The sequence below is a fragment of the Enhydra lutris genome, unplaced genomic scaffold (assembly GCF_002288905.1).
Source record: "Enhydra lutris kenyoni isolate GAN:26980312 unplaced genomic scaffold, ASM228890v2 scaffoldscaffold20, whole genome shotgun sequence".
In the NCBI taxonomy this organism is placed as follows: Eukaryota; Metazoa; Chordata; class Mammalia; order Carnivora; family Mustelidae; genus Enhydra; species Enhydra lutris.
The window spans coordinates 1,930,763-1,951,571 of NW_019154104.1; the positions used below are offsets into that span (position 1 = coordinate 1,930,763).

The following is a 20,809-nucleotide window of genomic DNA, read 5'->3' on the forward strand; positions in this document are numbered from 1 at the left end:
CTCTCTCTCTGCCTGCCTCTCTGCCTACTTGTGATCTCTGTCTGTCAAATAAATAAATAAAATCTTTAAAAAAAAAAAAAAAAGACCTCCACAGCAGACTGCAAAGCCCCATTCTTCACCCCTGCTTGTGTCTAGCTCCTTTGCTAGTAAATTTGAGGTGCCGGCTCGCTTGTTAAAAATGCAAATTCTCAGGCCCCACCCCGGAGAAACACAAACCCTGACAATGGCACCCACCATCTGCATTTTAACAAGCCTTCTGGGTGATTCTGATGCCCAGTCACATTGGAGAGCCACCCTTCCAGGCTCTGGGATGAGGTGACGTGAGTCTGTCTAGATCACAGAAGCATAGCCTCCAGGAGGCCCAGATGACAACCCTCCTACCGGGGTGGGAGGGGGGGGCTCCTGAGACTTCCCCCACAGTCCCACGTCCAATCATCCAAGGAGCCCCAAGTCATTCATAGATCAGTGACATCCCGAGAACCCTCCAAATGTCCTCAGAGCCAAGCATTTCACAACAATGCCCAAAGCGAGGGTGATGAGGGCTGCCAACACGCCTGTCCTTTCCAATCCCCCCTCCCTCCATCCTCTGCCCAGGCGCTAAATGGGCAAGGCAAGTGCTGAGGGGCCAAGAGCCAGCAGAGAAGGAAGAAAAGGCCAGAGCCAGGAAACCAGGCCGGGGGCATGGAGACATATCTGGAATCCCACCGGCCACCCCTGGGGCCCAGCCAAGAAGGGCTCAGCTGTGGCTCCCCACCTCGGCCTCTTCCCAAACCCTGCGTGCAGAGGACAACTAACTTCCCAACACTGCAAGATGCCAGTGTGAGACATAAAATGCAAACTCATTTAGAAGCACTCCCAGATCCACAGTAGCTTTCTGTCACTGCGCATCTGCTTCATCAAGAAGCAATAAAAACCACAACTGCTACTCTGGGAGGAGAAAAACTGGCAAAGCAGCGAGTCCCTAAGAAGCGGACTCTCGGAGGCCCCGGGAAAGGAGGGCAGCGGGCAAGGGTGCAAATGGTCCCCAGGAAATGGGAGCCGGGTGCCCAAACACATGTGGGAGGAAAGAAAAGAAGAAACTGAGGCTGGCTGCAGTTGCCCTTCCTCCTCAAATACCAGGAGTCTTTGAACCAGGGCGGGGTGGGGGGGGAGGTGCGGAGCAGCAGATGTAACACAGAGAGCAACCCACAGAGGCAGGAAACCCAGCTTCTGGTCTTGCCTCCACCTGAAAGCCCCCTTGCCACCCAGCCAAGGCCCTCAGGTCCTTCAGCCCCTCCAGGACCTAGCCATGGTCTCCCCCATGAAACGGGGTAGGGTAGCGGGCCAGGCCAACCTCAACGGCTCCAGGGCACAGAAAAGGCGTGAGCAGAAAGGACAGCATGCACACACAGTGCCGTTGGCTGTGCCACCACTTAAAATATAGATGACTACACAGGCAGGGATTGCACAATACAACACACCCTGAGGACAGAAAGCACTGAGCACCAGACCACGGTACTTCCAGGGAGGATGGGAACAGCATGGGAGACAGGCACCCCAGCACCTCACCTCTACCAGTAACACATGTGGTCTTTGCACACTGGCCTAGAAAAACCTAGAAATACCAGCTGGAACTGTCTGAGCCTTTCAAGGCCTTTCTAAATTTCTTTACCTCCAGCTAAGTCATCTCATAAAGACTAAATGAGGGGTGCCTGGCAAATGAGTTAAGCATCTGCCTTTGGCTTGGGTTACGATCCCAGGGTGCTGGGATCAAGCCCTGAATTGGGCTCCCTGCTCAGATAGATAGATAAATAAGTAAATCAGTAAATAAATAAATAAATAAAATCTTAAAAAAAAATAAGACTAAATGAATTAATATCTGGAAAACACTTGACCATGCCTGGCCCACAGCTCCCTACTGGGCTGGCGCACACGGGGCGGGGTAATGCTCAGCTCCACATTCCCAGACAAATTCCCTGGGCCTGGGCCTCCTGAACTAGTAGCTCCCACGGAAGGGGAAATCAGGGATAGGTCCCCAAGTCTGGCACCCCTGTGCCCCACTGCAGCCTTTCTGTTTGTGCCAGCAGCCCACACAGGCCCAGTGGACTGACACCCCAGTGCAGCCTTCCTTAATTTTTTTTTTTTAGTTATGTACAATGAACCTCTAAATTAAGTACTGTTTAACTGAAGCAAAAACAGTGGCTTTCACAGAGACTCAAGTTTGGGGAAACGTCGAAATTAAAAGGAGGCCTTAGGGTTTCATGCCTGCAAAGATACCTCCAAACAGTCCCAGCCAGGATCCAGGATAAAGGACAGGAAACCAGGGGTCTGGCCCTGCTTCCCCTGCTCCGGGAAAGCACGACTCATGAGCCCCCTCCTCCATCTCCCGGCTCCCAGAGCCAAGTCTGGAAAAGTACTTCAGGTTCCTGGAAAGAAAGGCCTTTCCGAAATATCAGGAACTCCACTGGAAATTGCCATTATATATGACCGGGAGGATGTCTGTGGTATTTGCAAGGGAGCCACTCCTCTGCCAAAGTCAAGACAGCGGCCAAAATCAACACAGGGGCTTCTGAGAGCCAGAGACACACACACATGTACCTGCATTCATGTACCTGCACGGCCTGCACACCTAGGACAGACATGGAGGCCTAGTGCCCCCTCCCCACCGCAGACCCCGACTGGGGGGCGGTGGGGATCCTGTTTTCCTGGCATTGGGACTGAGAAGAACTGAAAGCCTCACTTCTCTCCCTCCCCAAACCTGAAGCTGTGACAGTGGAGAGTCCGACATCGGACATAAGGAGAGAAGACAGAATCCGACGGCACCAAGCCCCCACCTACCCACCCACATACAGGGCTCATGGCTTGTCCTGCAAGACGGAAAGCCAAGTTCCATTCGGAGGCCTGCACGAAGGAGGCCACCCACCCCAATGTACCCTCCCCTCCTGGCGTTTCACCTACAGAGGACTTGAAAATAGAGCTCAGCACCCTCCATTCTGTTCCCATCCATTTACAATCAGCTTTACAGATGGCTTTTAAAAAATAAATCTTCGGGCCCATAAAAATGCTCCCGTGTGGGCCCTGCCCTGGGCCTGTGTCTGCACTCTGACCAGGCCCCTGGTACCAACCAGCATGCAACAGGTAAACCAAGACAGAGAGGAGACAGCTTGTCACTGGCTCCCTCCCCCAAGCCCCCTGACCACTTTTCCGCCACCCACTGAACCACTTGGGGCCTCTGATTTACAACCTGAGCTGAAAGTGGGGGTCACAAAGGGCACTGTCCTCCCCCCCAGGGTTGTCCCCTGCCCTGGCCTGCAGCACTGAAAAGCCTGAACTCACTCCAGCCTGAGCCCCCCAACTTTCCCTCCCCAGCTTTCTTAGCAATCTCACAGTTTAAACAAGAACCTCCAGCTTTGGGTTCCATTTAAAAAAAATAAACAGTGAGCCTAGGCTCCCTGGTTCAAAGCCCGTTCCCCTGGTGACCAAACAAAGGGAAAGACAACGAGCAGGTGAGGCTCAGGGAAGCACAGCAACAGAGGAGGGACAGGGTTGAGTCCTGAAGCAGGGAAGCCAGTTCCCAAAAGCCAGGGTCAGCTCTACAGAGGCCACCGGGGACCCAGAGGGCCCTTCAGGCTCAGGGGACCTCCGTCTATTCCTGTTACTCCTTCTACTCAGAAGCATGGAGAAATACAATTAGAATGCTCTCCTAGGGGCGCCTGGGTGGCTCAGTGGGTTAAGCCTCTGCCTTCAGCTCAGGTCATGATCTCAGGGTCCTGGGATCGGGCCCCACATCGGGATCTCTGCTCAGTGGGGAGCCTGCTTCCCCTTCTCTCTCTGCCTGCCTCTCTGCCTACTTGTGATCTCTGTCAAATAAATAAATAAAATCTTTAAAATAAAAAAAAAGAATGCTGGGGCGCCTGGGTGGCTCAGTGGGTTAAAGCCTCTGCTTTCAGCTCGGGTCATGATCCCGGGGTCCTGGGACCGAGCCCCGGATCAGGCTCTCTGCTCATCGGGGAGCCTGCTTCCCCCGTCTCTCTCTGCCTGTCTCTCTGCCTACTTGTGATCTCTGTCTGTCAAATAAATAAATAAAATCTTAAAAAAAAAAAAAAAAATGCTCTCCTACCTTTTCAACCAGGAAAAGTAACTTCGGGTCGGCCCTGCTCGCCTGACTTAGCCTCTCACACCCTTCAGTCAAAGACTTGGATTCAAAACCAACTCCACGCGTGTTCAAGCTGAAAGAGAGACCCTGGCAAAGTCATTTAACCTTTCTGAACCTTACTTGCCCTCTGTATATAAAGGGAGTAAGACCTCACAAGTTTGCTCATCATGATTAACTAAGAGAAAACCACGTGTGAAAGCACAAATGTTAAAAATCATGAATCACGGGGCACCTGGCTGGTTCAGTGAGTAGAGTGTGCAACTCTCAGGGTCATGAATTCGAGCCACCTATTGGGGACAGAGTTTACTTTAAAAACAAAAAAAAAAAAAAAAAGGAGCACCTGGGTGGCTCAGTGGGTTAAACCTCTGCCTTCAGCTCGGGTCGTGATCTCAGGGTCCTGGGATGGAGCCCCGCATCGGGCTCCCTGCTCAGTGGGGAGCCTGCTTCCCCCACCCCGCCCCTGCCCTCTACACCTGCGCCTCTGCCTACTTGTAATCTCTCTGTCATAAATAAATAAAATATTAATAAAATAAAATAAAAATAAAAACAAAAAAAAACCCCACAAATCCTGGGGCACCTCGTGGCTCAGTCAGTTAAGCAACTGACTTGGTTTCAGCTCAGGTCATGATGTCAGGGTCATGAGATCAAGCCCCACATCTGGCTCCACACTCACTGGGAAGACTGCTTGATACTCTCCCTGCCTCTCTCTCAGCTCCTCCCACTCCTGTGCTCGCTCTCTCTCTCTCTCTCTGTGTCTCTCAAATAAATAAATCTTAAAAAAAAAAAAAGCCCCAACCATGAATCCTATAATGAGTGCTTGATTATAAACCATCTTTAGCTGTTCCTTACTATCTCATTTACATAAGCCTTGTCTCTCAAAACATAAACTACAGAATACCAAAAGGTTTGTTGGTACTTATGGTTAAGAGTTGAGTTCCAAGGTCTATCTGCCTGGGCTCATTCATAACCTGGCTTACTGGCTGGTTGAGCTTGGAAAAGATACTGAACCTCTCTGAGCCTCAGTTTCCCTGTCTGCAACAAGGAAAATAACAGTACCTTCCTCCAAGGGTTGACAGATTGAGGTAATTCAAACCATACAACCTTCAAATAGTGTAACAATCAGTCATTTTATTTATTTGGGGAACCAAGACATTCTTAATAAATACTGGTGGACTCATATAAAGCAGAAAATGCTCCTTTCCAGCCTTCCCTCTCTCATCTTCTCTTCCCTCCCCAGGAGGTAGACAGTGTTTACATAACCTCCCAGGTCTCGGGCTTGGGAAACACTTTAAACCAAAAGGTTCCCCTTAAAGACCAAGGGCAGGGCACCTGGGTGGCTCAGTGGGTTAAGCCTCTGCCTTCAGCTCAGGTCATGGTCCCAGGGTCCTGGGATCAAGCCCCGCATCAGGCTCTCTGCTTGGCAGGGAGCCTGCTTCCTCCTCTCTCTGCCTGCCTCTCTGCCTACTTGTGCTCTCTGTCTGTCAAATAAATAAAATATTTTTTAAAAAAGAAATAAATAAAGACCAAGGGCATCAGCACCTTCCTTCCCAGACCCTTCTCGCTCTGCAGCTGGTGAGCATGTTACTTTCTCTCTCCCGGCTTGGGATTTTCATCTCTCAGGAGTGATCATCCCACGTCCCTTCCAAGGCTGTCGTGGATGCTAAACGGAGAGAACATGTCTAACATGCAAGCCACGTGCAAGAGGCGTTTCTCTGTGTCCCCCACCCTGCAGGCCTGGAAAGGACCTCACAACCTCTCAATGAAGAGCAGACCCCAGCCCCAAAGTAGCCGGCTACAGCCCAGGACCAAGCAGGCAGTTTCCAGGGTAACAGCATCCTCTGCATCTACTCCCGATTTCCATCCCTGGCTGCTTTTGATTCTCTTCCCGCCTCTGTAGTGGGCTAAGTCACCTCTTCCCACTATTGCTAAGCAACCCTGAGAGCATGCAGCTGCCTCCTGGGGGAGGACCCCGCCCCCCACCACCACTTCCCAGGACTCGGTCCCTGGGGAAAGCTGCCCCCCCCCGTGGACACTCCCACCCCACCCCATTAACCCTGGGGATGGCAGAAGGTGGGAAGCACTCCCAACCAACAGGGTTTAGAAGAGCAGGTGTGGTGGGACTTGGCCTTGGGGGAATGAGGAGAGCCACCCCCTCCCTCCCTACCCCCGCCTTCTACTTGCCTGTGCTTATATGTGATCTATTCTTAAGCAGTTTCCAAGCACAGGGTCACATCAAGCTTTTTATGAAAGATGCCCCTCTTGATTATTTTCCTCTTTTGTGGCTCTCCCACTCAGTCCCCATGAACCTGGATCCCTGACCTCAGAGTAAACAGTGAGCAACAGAGAACAGGTAGACACAAAGGAGGAAGAGGGGCCAGGAGGCAGAGAGCACCAGAAACTCCTGAGAGGCCAGTGAGCTCCGGAGGTGGGAGGACAGGCAACTGTCACTTTCTCCTCTGTATCACTTAGCATGTTCTCAGGTTTTTTAAATGAAGACACAATCATACCGTACAAATCACCCATCTGAGCGGGTTCTAGAAGTTCTGCTTATATAGTATATTTATATATATTTAGACTATACTTACATATATTTAGTGTATACAGATTTTGAGCAAGTTTTAGTTTATTTAGTATATGGTTTTTCATGTATGCACAAGGTTGTACCACCATAGCCACTATCTAATTCCAGAATGTTTTCATCTCTGTCTCTGGTCAGATGTTCCCAGATAACACAAGCATTTCTTTGATAAGCAGCAAAGTGGTGAGGAGGCAAACAGGGAAGCCACACTGCCCAGCCTGGGATCCAGGCCCTCCTCTGACCGGCTATGTGATCTTGGAAAATTACGCTGCTGCTCTGAGCCAGCTCTCTCATCTGTAACATGGGGATAAAGTGCCTGCCTCATGGGATCAGATGTGCTAATTCAACACAGGGTCCCCAACACAGAGCCTGATCTTTGGCCTGTACTCAGATTGGGGGAGCCGCTATGAATATGATGAGAAAAAGGTTGGTTGGTCGGTTGGTTGGTTTTTTTAAGTACAGTTCTACTCCCAGCTCTGGTCTGGGAAGATGACCATGCCCAGGCTGTTGGGGACTGCCACTGTTTTTGCATATTTGTCTGGGAGGGCTGAATGGGGCACACGTTGCCGGGGGGGGGCATGTTGGGGTCATGATGGTCACCCACGTGGCTTTGGGACCAATGCATCACTATACCAGACTCGAGGTGCCTAATGTGCTGAGAACCTGCCAGATAATCCCAGGCAGGACATGGGAGCAGGGGTGAGGGCAGGCAAAGCAGCAAAGAGAGCACCTGACCAGCCCTCTCTGTAAAAATTTACCCCCTACACACTGAGAAGGAAGATTTCTGGGAGCTTGGACTTGATGCCTAGCCTAGGACCCAGTGAGAAATCCTGATGTGTTAAAAAGAGGGGGGGAGGGGATGCCTCGCTGGTTCAGTTAGTGGAGCATGAGACTCTTGATCTTGCGGTTTTGAGTTCAAGCCCCATGTTGGGTATAGAGATTACTTAAAAATAAAATCTATTTAAAAAAAAAAAAAAAAGAGGAAGGTGGGCTTCCAGGCTGGCTCTGAGCCCTGGATTTGCTGGGTCTCCTGCCCCCACCACTCCCAAGGCCCCTTGCCTCCAGCAGGACCAGGTCTGGGCAATTAGTGCTTAGCAGGACACTGGTATCTCAGCAGTGAGGATCCCCCCTGGGCCTGAATCAGGAGTCTGAGTGGGCTGACCCAGTGTGGCCAGGACTTAGGAACCAGGCTAAGGGTTTTCCTCTTCCTACAGCCTCTTGGCCATGACCTCTCCAGGGACTAACCTGTCCAAACCAGCCAGTGGGTCTGAAGCCTCTCCAGTGTCGTTGGTGAGTAACCGAGCCCAGGTCCCCAGGCCCTGGCAGAGATGTGTGCCCACCAAGCATACTCAGTGGGGAGAAAAACAGGGCTGGGGGGAAGGCGCCCTGAGATCACAGGCCATTGGCTGCACACCCCATCCTAGGAAAAGCCTGGGTGAGTTACATGTGGGGGCAGCTCAGGTCAGGTGAACTGTCTGGAATGGTCCCCACGACGCTTGCACAAGTGTGGGGCTCAAGAGCCCCACCTTCGAGCGGTACAAAGAGCCTGGTCTCTCGGAAAGGTGAGAGGTCAGGTCGGGAGGAAGGACGAGGAGGGAGAACAATGGGAGCAGGTGCTGGCCGGTGAGCTGAAGCAGCTTAGACACGCCTACCCTCTGGTCTGCCCTTCCACACTTCTCCTGGCTCCCTCCTGCCCTGCCCTTGTTTACACACACACACACACACACACACACACACACACACACACAGCCCAACTGCCAAGAAAGCGGGGGCTTCCCAGCAGAATCTTCAAACGCCGCCAGTCCTTCAGGAAGCAGCTCAATGGCCCCAGCTCTTCCCCTCCTCCACCAGCGCGGACAGGGAGCAGGGCTGGCTCCTGCCCCACAGCAGCCAACACCACACCTCTGGCCATCTGGGGCGCTGCCTGGTGCGACGTTCTAGCTTTCTGCTTCCCTCTCCACTGAAACCAAGATGTGCACGACCCCAGGCGGGTGGAGCACAAGACACATAACCCGGATTCAGCCAATGCTCGCCGTTGATGGGACTCCGCCAGGGGAATTCGTTGATGTTTTTACAATAAGAAGGGACTAAAAGGTAGCGGGGCAGAGAGACCCTGGCTCTTCTCTAGAGACACACAGCAGCAGATCTCAGGTCTCAGGCCCAGGCTGTTTTAGAAGCATAGAAGGCACAAGGCTTCGTGGGACAAGTCCTTAAGCCAGGCTTACAGTTTGGAGCCACTGGCCAGGTGCCCAGCTCTGGGCCTTCCTAGAGGAGAGGAGAGGCCCAAATCCCAACCACCACCAGCAAACTACAGGATGCCCGTTTGGTTTTACCTCCTCACACCCAGAACTGCCTGCAAGGAAGGGCCCATGGGTCCAGGCCTCCCCCACCCGCACCCCCACTGCAGTGAGCACAGCCTTGGCAACGGCCCCTCAAGAAGTCAGCTTCAGGAAATTGGTGCCTGGGGGCCTATCACTCCTACAAGCCCGACTCCAGTGACCAACAGCCCCCCAGGATCTCATCACTCCTCAAAACTGGGCAATGTGGTTCTCAGTGAGCTCCGGGCCTTCTCCCATCTGTCCTAGCGAAGCCTAGGTGACAGCCAGAGCCAGCCATGCAGACCCAAGGCTCCAGGCCCCCGTCCAGCTTTCTTACGGGTTTTGGTGATCATTGGCAAACCATGGGGCACGTGTTCTCAGAGCACCCACAAGAGAGAAGTTTGGGAGGGGAAGCGGCTGTAACCAGTCCTAGAGCAAAGCAGGGCTGGCGGTTGCCCGGAGGTATGGGCAGGGCCTCAAGAATGCCCTCAGCTACTTGACCGTGGGGCCTGAAGACACTCCAAGCAGTATCCGCTGGAGGACATTCATGCTTTGGGGTCATTTTACCTGTCCTGTAACAAACTGACAGAGTTTTCGGGAACTTCACATTCATCTCTCCATCCTGGATACCCAGGAGGTAGGTAAAAAAAGGGTAGGCAAGGATTCTACAGCACTCTACAGTGAAGGGACAAAGCAAACAGAAAGGTCAAGTGACACAGAAGGAGCCAGAGTCCACTTCAAGGCCCAAGGTCAACAAGGACACAGCTCGGCATACTCCTAGCCCCATAGGAGTCGGCTGCTTCTAAGATGGGTTTATATGCTACACCTTATCTCCAAGAATATGTGGGAAAGGCCACAGAAACTCTGGCTCCTCTACTCAAACATGTATTTACTGAGCACTCACCGTTACGTGCTATGCTAAATTCCCTACACACATTACTTGGTTTAAACCTCCACTCAACCCTTATCGGGCAGGAATGATTAATTTCCTCATTTCCCCACTGGCATCATCAGGCACAGAGCAGGCAGGTGACTCACTGAAGGTCACACAGGAAGTCCACGGAGGGGGGCCAAGATCTGAACCCAGAATGCCCAGAGCACGTCTATCTGCAGAGGCTGGAGCCAGGATATAGCCCCAAGATGGGGCGGCTTGTCTGGAATGTAAAGTGTCCCATCCCCGGCCCCACCTCCCACCCCGGAGTTGGGAGCCCTGCGTGGTACTGTGTTTCCCGACACCTTGCCCTGGACTAGGCACCAGGGATCCAGCACAGAACACAAGAAGCTGGGTCCTGCGGCCACGGCCACAGGCACCGACTGAGGCATGAGGGAAAACAGTGAGGGGCAGGAGGACTGAACTGAGTCAGTTCTCGCCTCCTGCACACTTTACCTCCACTGGGCATCACTCTGGTTTTTGCAGCCCTAACCTTCAAGGCAGATGGACGTCCTGTAAACCCCCCCAGGTAAACCCCTCCATAGCAGGCCTCCCCCTGGACCGGTGGCCTTGGCCAGCTCCTACCATGGTCCTGCAGGCCAGCAGGGAGTGTAAACAAGGGGCCCATCTTCCTGAGACCTGGCACGATGTGGGTGCAGACTAGGGACCTGGGCCTTCATTCGCCTGCCAGGTGAATGCCTATTTCAACACCATTAGCTCAACAAACATTGACTAAGCTCCTATATGTAAAAATAAAATAAGTAAATAAACTTTTAAAAACCCCAGGACTGGCACCTGTGGGAATACCCATTAAACCTGAGCCTCCAGGATTCAAAAGACAAGAGAGCAGAGAGAATAAAACTTAACAGCTGGAAACTGCCATTTTACAAATTTTCATCAACCCAGCAGGTGGGGATATTAGCTCCTTTTTATACATAAGGAACTGGAGGCTGAGCTGTTAAAGTAACTCGCCCAAGGTCACAAGCCTGTCAAGTGGAGAGCCAGGGTGCTACTCAAGGAGTCCATGCTCTCTCCAGCTGGCCTGGTGTCCAGCAGGCACACATAGGAGGGTGTGCGCGAGACACACGTGAGCCAAGAAACCAAGGCTATCGTCACCTGGCAAAGATGGGGCGTTCAGACCTGCTCCCCTCAAAAAGGTGGATTCAGAGCTCAGCCTCGAAGGTCAGGAAGATGGGGAAGGCCAGCCCACTCCCTAAGCCACTGCATTTTGTGTCTGGAGGCAGGGAGGCCAGCCCCGTGAACTCTGCACAGAAGCATTCTTTGAAGCCGGGCCAAGCCACAGCCCACCGATGCAGACTTCTACGGGCCTCTGCCTAGGCCTCCCCAATCACCAGGGAAGTACTTCCTGCCACATCATTCCATCAGAGGCCTGTCAGAGCCCCTGAGGGCTCGGCGGGGCAGGGCGGGACAGGAATGCGGCCCATTTACAGAGGAGGAAACAGATCGGAAGCACCTGTCGGGAGCTTTCTCTGCTGAAGCCCCAGCACTTGGAATGGGGCCTGCCTGCCAGGGTAGGTGCTCCCAAAATATCTGCTGAATAGTAGCTCAGAGAAACTATGCCCAAAGTCTCTCCAATTGTTGTAACTGCACCACGGCCAAAAACAGAGCCTTCTGCCTCCCACCCAGAAGCCTTTGTATCCCACCGCACTGTATCCTCCCACCCATCTGCTCTCACCCTCCTGCCTCCCCATCCAGAATAGCCGGCCTCCTCTGTCCACTAGTCTGCTCTGATCGCCCTCATCCCTCATCTCCCACGCTCAGCAGGGAGGCTGTCAAAACACCCAGGTTGGGGCGCCTGGGGTGGCACAGTTGGTGAAGCATCCAACTCTTGGTTCTGGCTCAGGTCGTGATCTCAGGGTCATGAGATCGAGCCCAGGCACAGTGCTCAGCTCAGTCTGCTTGAGAGCATGCTTTCTCACCCTAGCCCTCTGCCCCTCTCACTTGGGCATTCTCTCCCTCAAATAAATAAACACATCTTAAAAAAAAAAAAAAAAAAGGCAACAAGTTACTTTAGGTCTGATCTCCCATGTAGTACCACTTCCCTATATCTCCACCACCCCACCGAGAACTAGGTGAGATTTTCAGACAAGAAAAAGAGGCCCACGCAAGATTACAGAATTCACGGCAGGGGGGGGGGGGACCTTGGATTTTCAAAGTCAGGCCCAGAGCCTGTCCCACACCCCCACCGCCCCCATCAACCCTGCCAAAGCGCATGTTGGCTCCCCTTGGTCCAGAGATCCTCACAGGCTCTGGATGCCAAGCTCAACTTTCTTGCCTTCCTCCCTACCCAGGGACAAGTGAGGGGAAGCTTCCTGCCCCTAAGATGGCTGCATTCCAGCCCCTCCCCCCACGCACCAGTTAGGACTCTGGACTGCTTACTCCCCCTGTACTCATTTCCTGAGCCTCAGGTGTACCAGGCTAACATCTACCAATGTCAGCTCTTCAACCACCAAGTTTACCCCCTAGATCGCCAGATTTCTCAGAGGACCCTGTTCCCACCTGGCTACGCAGAGGCACCCACACCCACCAGCACCCACATCAGAGTTTCATGAGTCTATATATGTGTATACAGAGAAAGAGACAGAGACAATATAATTTTTCCCCCAATTGTATTTAATACAGTCATTCATTTAATAATATACAATACTATACACGGGTCCAGTGACCAACCCTGGGGAGACAAGAGTTTCTGCCCTCCCAGGACTTCATCCCACAGTCCTGTCACTTGTGCCACAACTAGGCACATAGTAGGTGCTCCATAAACAGGGATGTTTCCTCTACTCCCCATGGAAGATCCCAAGACATCCACCGCCCTAATCCCACCTCCCCCTATCCAACTTAAAATCTAGTCTCAAGAAGACCTTATCCTGAAATTTTAAAAAGCCCCTATCCTTGCCCCCATGAGAATCTCCAAATTACCCACTCCATTCACAGCTCCACCAACAGCCCAACTGTGCCAAGAAATAAGCGTGGTGAGTGGGGGGCTGTCACAGCCTCTCCCCCAGATCCACCCTCCCAGACCCTGAGGGGGTGGGGGCAACAGGAAGAGGGGGAGGATGTTTAAGCAACTGTCACGGTGCAAGTAAGTCAGCTCCAACCCAGAGACCTTCTGCTGTTGCCCTATAGAGCCCGGCCAGCCGAAGCCCCCGCCTGGGTCTCAGGTCTCAGGCTTTGAGGAAGCCCTTTGTGCGTGTGTTTTAAATTACCTCTGCTTGTCTGATGAAGTGAGTAAAAGGGCCCCGATTCAGGGCTTAGGATTCCTGAGTGAGCTAATACAGGATGCCTTTGGCTGGAAAAAAAAAAAAAACTTCAGTCGGCTCCCTAAACTCCCCCCCTTTTAAGTTTAAAAAAGGGAATGAATGTTACCATTTTTGGACATGAGCGTTCTCCCTCAAGCCCAGCCCTAACCGCACTATCCAAAGGGACGCGCCATCCTGTCCCCCCCCCATTCCCAGATCAGCGGGGGGTGGAGGGGGGGAGATGAAACGAGGAGGGACCGGATGGGAGCGGACAGCGGGGGGGGGGGGGGGTTCAGGGTACGTGGCCGCCTGGGGCAAGAGCTCACAGCACAGGCAGGAAGCAGAGGCAGGGTTGGGGCGCCCTCCCCTCCTGCCCCACAAGAGTGGTTTCGGACCTCTTCCTGCCACCGGCCACTGTGCCCGGGTCCCATCGCCAGCTCCGAGCCAGCCCCTGTGGCGGCGTGCGCACCCAGCACACCTCGTCTGGGATGCCTGGGGATGGTGGCTAAGCAGGAATTCCCCAATGACTGACCCCAAATATCCCAGTAAACAACCTCTTGTCCTGGAGCCCGTCAACTCTGATCAAGTTGCCCAAATTCGCCTTCTCCCAGGAATAAGCGGTGTCGGAGCGGCAGGACGCAAACGCCAACCCGTGTCCGCCCGCAGCTGAGTTAAGCAATAAAACGGTTTGCCGTCCTGACCCCGCCCCCACAGGGCTGGCTGGGGAACCCGCTTCTGCCCCCTAGTTTTCTCGGCTCCGGCCCCATTCCAGCAGGTCCACACCTCCAGGCAGACCCAAAGGTGGCGGCCAATCCCCGGGGCGCCCGCTTTCCCCCCGGCCTGCGGGCTGGGCTTGGAAGGTGCAGAGTCCCGCGATCCTGGCCCCCCCGCAGGTACCCAGCCCAGGGCGGCCCAGGAAGCGCGCTGCCACCGCACGCCACATGGAGAGGCGGCCAGGGGGCGGGGAAGGGAAGGGAAAATCGATCCGGAGCAAGCAGCCAGCGACTCAGCCCCAGCCTCCCAAGCACCGCCTCCCACCCCTTGCCCACGCGGGGGCCGTGCAGCTGCAGCCGGGTGGCCTGAATCGTGGACCCCAAGGCGACCTGCTCGCCGGCGGCCCCACCTCCCCGCGCTCGGGCTCTGCGTTCGCGGGCTCTGGGAAAGGGGCTCTCCCCCTTCCGCCCGCGCCTGTAACCCAACACCCCACCTCGCAGCGCCCGCGCATCCCCCGCCCCCGCTCGTGCGAGCCTGGAGCCAGTTCAGAGCCGGGAGCCGGGAGCGCGGCGGGTGGAGCTGTTTGAGCCGGGGGGGCTGCGGCGGGCTGGGGAGGCTGCTGACCTTTCTCTGCTGCTTCTCCCAGGCCGGGTCCAGGAGCAGGTCCCGATCCCAGTCCTCTTCGGGCTGCATGTAGTCGTTGGTTTGCTGGGAATCATAATGGTCCATGATGGTGCGCGCGTGCTACGAGCTGGATTTCTTCCTCCACCTTCTCTCCCGGCGGCGGCTGCTGCTGCTCCTGCCCCGGCGTGGGGAGGGAGTCGGGCTGGGCTGGGCTGGGCTGGGCTGGGCTGGTGGGGCCGGGCTCGCTCCCCTGCGCCCGGTTCCGCCGCGGCGCTGCTCGCGATAGCTGCTGCGGGAGGAAGCGGCGGCGGCTGCGGCTGGAGCTCGCGGACTGTCTGCTTGGGACCTAAATCTCCACGCACAGTGAGCGAGGCGGACACACTAGCGCTGCGGGAGCCGAGGCGGGCGGGGGCGGGGGAAAGGGGCAGAGCCCTCCCGAGGTTCTCCATTGGCCAGGCCGAGTTGCCCAAACTTCCCCCCATCGCCTTTCATTGGGAATTCCTGGCATCCGTCAGCGGGGCCGCGGCGCATATAGGTGGCTGGGCGGGCCCCCTCCCGGCGCGCACGCCCCCGCCCACTCCCCGGGTTCCCACTCCTCCGCCGCTCATGTGACACCAGCTTAAACCGAACGGGACCGAAGCCGGGGGACGCTTCCCCGAGCTCTGAGACCGAGCGGCAGCGCGCCCCGGAGCTCCGGTCGCCGCCGGGTACTGGACCCGCTTCGCGTCCGCGGGAAGGCGGCGAACTCGGGCGAGCCGGCCTGAATTTGCCCCCCACGCGCGCCAAACCCCAGGCGGCCAGAGGCTGGAGAAGGGACGCGAGCAAACCCGGAAAGTATTTCATTTGTCCTTCCTAGGATCCGGAGAAGTCAGCACCCAAGGAAAGGGGGCAGGGTATGCCGGAATGGAAAGGAATTTCCTGGGAATTTCCTGACTCCGTCCCTCCCGCCCCCGCCCGGCCCCTCCCGTCGCGACCTAGCCGACCCCTGCGCTCCGAGAGACCCGGGTCAGACCCGCGAACGGCGTTCGGAGGCCGCAGAACTTTCCCGCCTCGTTACAGGGTTCTTTCTGGCCCGACCTCCGGCCCTAGGGACCGCTCTGCCTAAGGGCTTCCCGGTGGCGCCTACGTCGCCCGGCTTCCCGGGATCCCCTGCTGGTCCCCGCTGGCTTGCAAGCAAGATTTACCCTCTTAGGCCAGCAGCACCCTGAAAACTGGAAGGGAGGGCCCTGAGTGGTCTACCTACTCCACGCCCCGCCCCCAGCACACACCCCTGACAGATGGGCAAACTGAGGCTCAAAGGGTTGGGTTGGAAAAGGGATTTTAGCACGTTTTCAGGACTCCAAGGCCAAGCCTGTAACCTCAGGCCTGACAAACAAAGCCTTAATTGTTACTGGAGGAAGAAGGAGGGCAAGATTGGCCAAACACCTCTAACTTCTTGGTGCCTGCCTGGGCTTCCTTCCCTGGGCCTAGTCAGGAGAGTCTAACACACCACCCGAGCTGTGACAGATACTGGGAAGAGGCAGGCGCGACCTCCTGGTGGGCTCCTCTGGGGGATACCAGACCGAAGAACAGTTCTCCGATAGATCATGCACACAGTAGTGCTTTTATATTTCTGCCCCAAGGACTGGCTGAGCCAACTGGAGATACTCCAGCTTGTCCATCCAGAGGCCAGTGAAGGAGTAAAGAGAAGAGTGAATCTCCAGAAAGGACCATGGATTAGGATACTTCGAAAGGCCACAGACAAAAAAGCTGAAGACTGTGCCTCTGTCTCTCAGAACCGCTGGCAGATGCTGTTGTAAGCAGATATCTGGTGTGGCTCCCTACGACATTAGTCAACCTCACATTTATGCAAGTGTTACCAGTCGGTGCCCTGCCTGCCACAGCCCCTGGCCGGGGAAGCCCTACCTCGGAGCCAGAGAGAGTAGATTCATGAAGTATTTTATAACCATTTCTAAACTATGGCTCTAAACCTAACATAGAGGGCAATAGGGTGCTGTAGCCGTTCGCTCACTCAATAAATACTCGCCCCATCTGCGTGTCCGGGAATGTGCTAGATGTTATGTATACAGAGATGAAAAGACACAATGCCTTCCCCATGCAGCCCAGCAGAGACAAGATGCAGAAACAAAAATACAGAGCAAGGAGACAGCAGCTCAGACAGGGGAAAGCTCCGACCACTGAGCCCAGCCGGGGAAAGAAGGCTCCAGGTGTAACTTTTTGGAGCAGGTGAAATTCAAGTGGGCCTTCAAAGCAAGTAGTCGGCAAGATGCAAGTGTGGGAAGCTCTTCCAGGCAGAAGGATCAGTCTGAGTACACGGGGGCAGGAAACGGGTATAAAAGGAATGCCTAACATTTCATCATGGCTAGACTAGAAATTCAAGGCCAGGAGGGGCAAGAGGTAGGACCTCGGAGGTGGGCAGCTGCCAGCCCACAGGGCCCAGGGCAGGGTGGGAAGTGCGGATCCGAGGGGAACAAGGCTGGACAGGAGGTGAGAGCCAGGTGCAGAGCAGCTACAGTCAGCCAGGTAGGAACGGTGTCTTGGTCCATTTGGGCCACTGTCACAGAATACTGTAGATCGGGTGGCTTCAACAAGAACACTTACCTCTCACTGTTCCGGAGGCGGAGAGGTCCAAGGTTAGATTCTGTGTTGGTGAGAGCCCGTGGCCTGGTTGCCAGAAGGCATCTTCTGTGTCCTCATGTGGTGGAAGGGACTCTGCCCTCGTGCCCTATTCACCCTCCTAACAGCATCACTCTGGGGGTTAGGCTTTGCAACATAGCAACATTGGCAGGACAGGAACATTCAGTCAGTTGCAAAAAGAGAAGAGTTTTTTGCAAAGAGAAGAGTGGGTAGAAACACTCAGAATATAAAACCGAGAGGACTCAGAGTTTCAGTGTGAGGACAGAGAGGCGTTTTTGCTCTTCCCACCCAGGGCCCCACTGGGGACAGACCATACACTTCCTGTATGATCTACATAAGCCCTACCTATGAGAAGAGAACTACCTCCACCCTACAGAGAAAAACAGCTAAGGCTCGGGCAGGTAGCTAACTCATGCAAGGTTACACACGGATAACTGACTCCTTAACCCATGCTTTGGACCCAGTGTTTCTCAACCCTGGGATAGCTTGACACCCTCCCTGCCAGGGAATATTTGGCAGTGTCTGGAGACGTTTCTTAGTTGTCACAATTGGTAGGTCACTACTGGCATACAGTGGATAGAGGCCAGGGATGCTGCTGAACATCTCCGAGTGGGACAGGACAGTCTCCCCACAACAAAGAATGATTCAGCCCAAGATATCAACAGTACTAGAGACGAGAACCCCCACCTTCACTATCGGTTTCTAGCTGGGATGATCTGGTGAATGGTGGCAGAGTACAACCAACTGAGATAAAGAATTTCAGATTGGGGAGTAGAATCCTGGATTGAGTTTGAACACATTGAACTTGAAGTGCTCTGAGAACCTTGAGACGCGGTTGTCCATCAATCAGTTGGCCGCATGGCCCTGAACTCAGAGTAAACAGATCTGGAAGTGAACGGTCTACAGATGGTATTGACAACCATGAGACCACCCATGAAGGATGCCTAAGTGGGGGTGGGGAGGGGACCAAGGGTGGAGCTGGGAGAAGCAGCACTTGGAAGGGCGTGTAAAGAACAATATCCCCCGAGGAGACAGAGAGGAGGGGGTCAGCAGGAACACAGAGAGTTGGGACCTCATGGTGTCTGAAATTCAAAGGTATCAAGTTTCAAAGTGAGGAGAATCAGCAGCATCAGAGGTATCAGGAAAATAAGGCCTGACAGCATTCTTTGCATGTGATCATTGAAAATTCAGTAGTGTCCTTTGCCTGTGGAATTTTAGTAGTGTGGCCAAAGCTGTGAATTTAAGAGACACTAGGCAGTGAAGGAAGGATATAGGAGGGATAGGAGGGAAAAATATATATATAGGGCATTCCTGGTGGGGTCCAAAAGAGGAATTTTTTTTTTTTTTTTTTTTTTTTTTAAGTAGGAGAAACTTGAGCTGTTTGTGGTCTGAAAGGAAAGACTCAGTTGAGAGGAAAAAATTGAAAATGCAAGCAAGAGAAAAGTGAGAGACAGAATAGTTCTTGAGGAGACAGGACCATGGTGATTCAAGAACATAGGCTAAAGGGTGGACCAATAAGAGGAAAGGGGTGGCTTAGTCAGCAGAGCATGCAACTCTTGATCTCAGGGTTGTGAGTTCAAGCCCCATGTTGGGGGGACAGATTATTTAGAAACAAAATCTCAAAGAAAAAATAAAAAAAAGGAGGAAAGGCCTTGGTGCTCTGAGAGGGGGGAAGGGTTCCAAGGATGAGCATGGGTGTCCATCAGTGAATGGGAAGAGGGTCAGGGAGTGGGTTGAAGCAATCATTGATGATCTTAGTCTTCTCAATAGGGAGGAGGCCCCGAGGGATGGACCAAAGGTGATGGATTGACCAGTCTTTCCATCCAGGACTCACTAGTGGCCTTCACACTGGTGATACAAGTCCCATACACTAGCACGTTCTATAGAGAGAACAGAATTACTAAAATGTTAATTTTTTAGGGATACTAAGGTATACGCATGTTTATAATATCCATCCTTTTTTTTCCAATTGGGGTATAACATACAGGTGCACCTGACTGGCTCAGTCGGTTGAGCATGTGACTCTTGATCTAGGGATTGTGATGATTTCGAGCCCTACACTGGGCATAGAGATTCCTTTAAAAAATAAAATCTTTTTTAAAAATGGGGTAGAACACATTCCCCAAGGGTGCTAATCTTTCGCATACAGCTCAGTGAAATTTCTCCTGGGTTTACACCCATGAAACTCCCACCCACATTACGATAAAACATTTTCAGCACCTCAGGTTTCTCGTGCCTCCTCCCAACCTATACTCGCAATCAACATAGGAAACCATTATTCTGACTTCCTGCTGCTAATAATTGTACTTACTTGTTTCTAAACTTCATATAAATGGGATCGTACAATCTGTACGCTTTGGTTTCTGGGTTTTTCACTCAATTTCATATCTATGAGAGTTCTTTATCTGGGGGCTTGCATCACTAGTTAATTTGTTTCTGTTTTTCTGGTTTTGCTGTGCAGTATTCCGCTGTGTAAGTATATCCTAAGTAATTTATTCACTCTGTTATTGATGGGTTTTTGCCTTGTTTCCAGTTTAGAGCTACTATGAATAAAGCTGCCACGAACACTGTTTTGTTTTTTGGTTTTTGTTTTTTAAAGTAGTCTCAACATGGAGCCCAACTCGGGGCTTGAACTGACAACCCTGAGATCAAGACCTAAGTTGACATCAGGAGTCAGATGCTTAACTGACTGAGCCACCCAGGTGCCCCTGCCATGAACATTTTTACATGCATTTTGGTGAACGTATGCATTCATTTCTCTTGGGTATATACCTAGGCATGGAATTATTGGGTCATAGGATGGGTCTATGTCTCCTTTTATTTATTTTATTTTTTTTTAAAGATTTTATTTATTTATTTGACAGACAAGTAGGCAGAGAGGCAGGCAGAGACAGAGAGGAGGAAGCAGGCTCCCTGCTGAGCAGAGAGCCTGATGCGGGGCTCGATCCCAGGACCCTGAGATCATGACCTGAGCTGAAGGCAGAGGCTTTAACCCACTGAGCCACCCAGGCGCCCCTATGTCTCCTTTTAGTAGATATTGCGAAACACTTTTTCAAATGGGCGGTAAAAATTGGCTCTCAAGCAGCAGGGGTGAGAAATCCAGTTGCTCCTCATCCTCCTACCAGGTATTACCAATTTTTTTTTTTTAATTTCAGCCATTACAGTGGGTGAGGAGTGGGCTCTTTTTAGGGGTTTAATCTTCCATAGGCTTGTCAACCTTTTAACTTCCATTCCTGCTGGTATTCATTTTAATAGCAACTGGTTCTTTTTTTTTTTTTTTAATATTTGACAATTTTTAAAAAGATTTTATTTATTCATTTATTTGACAGACAGAGAGAGATCACAAGTAGGTGGGGGGGGGGCGTGCGGGGAAGAGGGGAAGCAGGCTCCCTGCTGAGCAGAGAGCCCGATGCGGGGCTTGATCCTAGGCTCGATCCCAGGACCCTGAGATCATGACCTGAGCCGAAGGCAGAGGCTTAACCCACTGAGCCATCCAGGCACCCCAATAGCAACTGATTCATAATGTGTTAGCTGCTTGAGGGGCATCTGGGTGGCTCAGTCAGTTAAGCATCCAACTCCTGATCTCACCTCAGGTCTTGATCTCAGGCTGTT

At 53.1% G+C, this 20,809-nt stretch overlaps 1 protein-coding gene across 4 annotated transcripts in view; it reads right to left on the reverse strand.

The window, feature by feature from the left end:
- The window catches only part of LOC111148595 (actinin alpha 1), a 98,152-nt gene extending 80,943 nt beyond the window's left edge, over positions 1-17,209 (reverse strand). For 3 of the 4 annotated variants that reach the window (XM_022505295.1, XM_022505294.1, XM_022505293.1), the window contains exon 1: positions 14,561-14,755. In XM_022505295.1, the coding sequence (XP_022361003.1) occupies positions 14,561-14,665 (105 nt within the window). In that variant the 5' untranslated portion in view covers positions 14,666-14,755. Of the gene's footprint in view, positions 1-14,560; positions 14,756-17,161 lie in introns of those variants that run through there. The other variant, XM_022505296.1, reaches the window with a different exon arrangement.
- Positions 17,210-20,809: the final 3,600 nt, after the last annotated feature.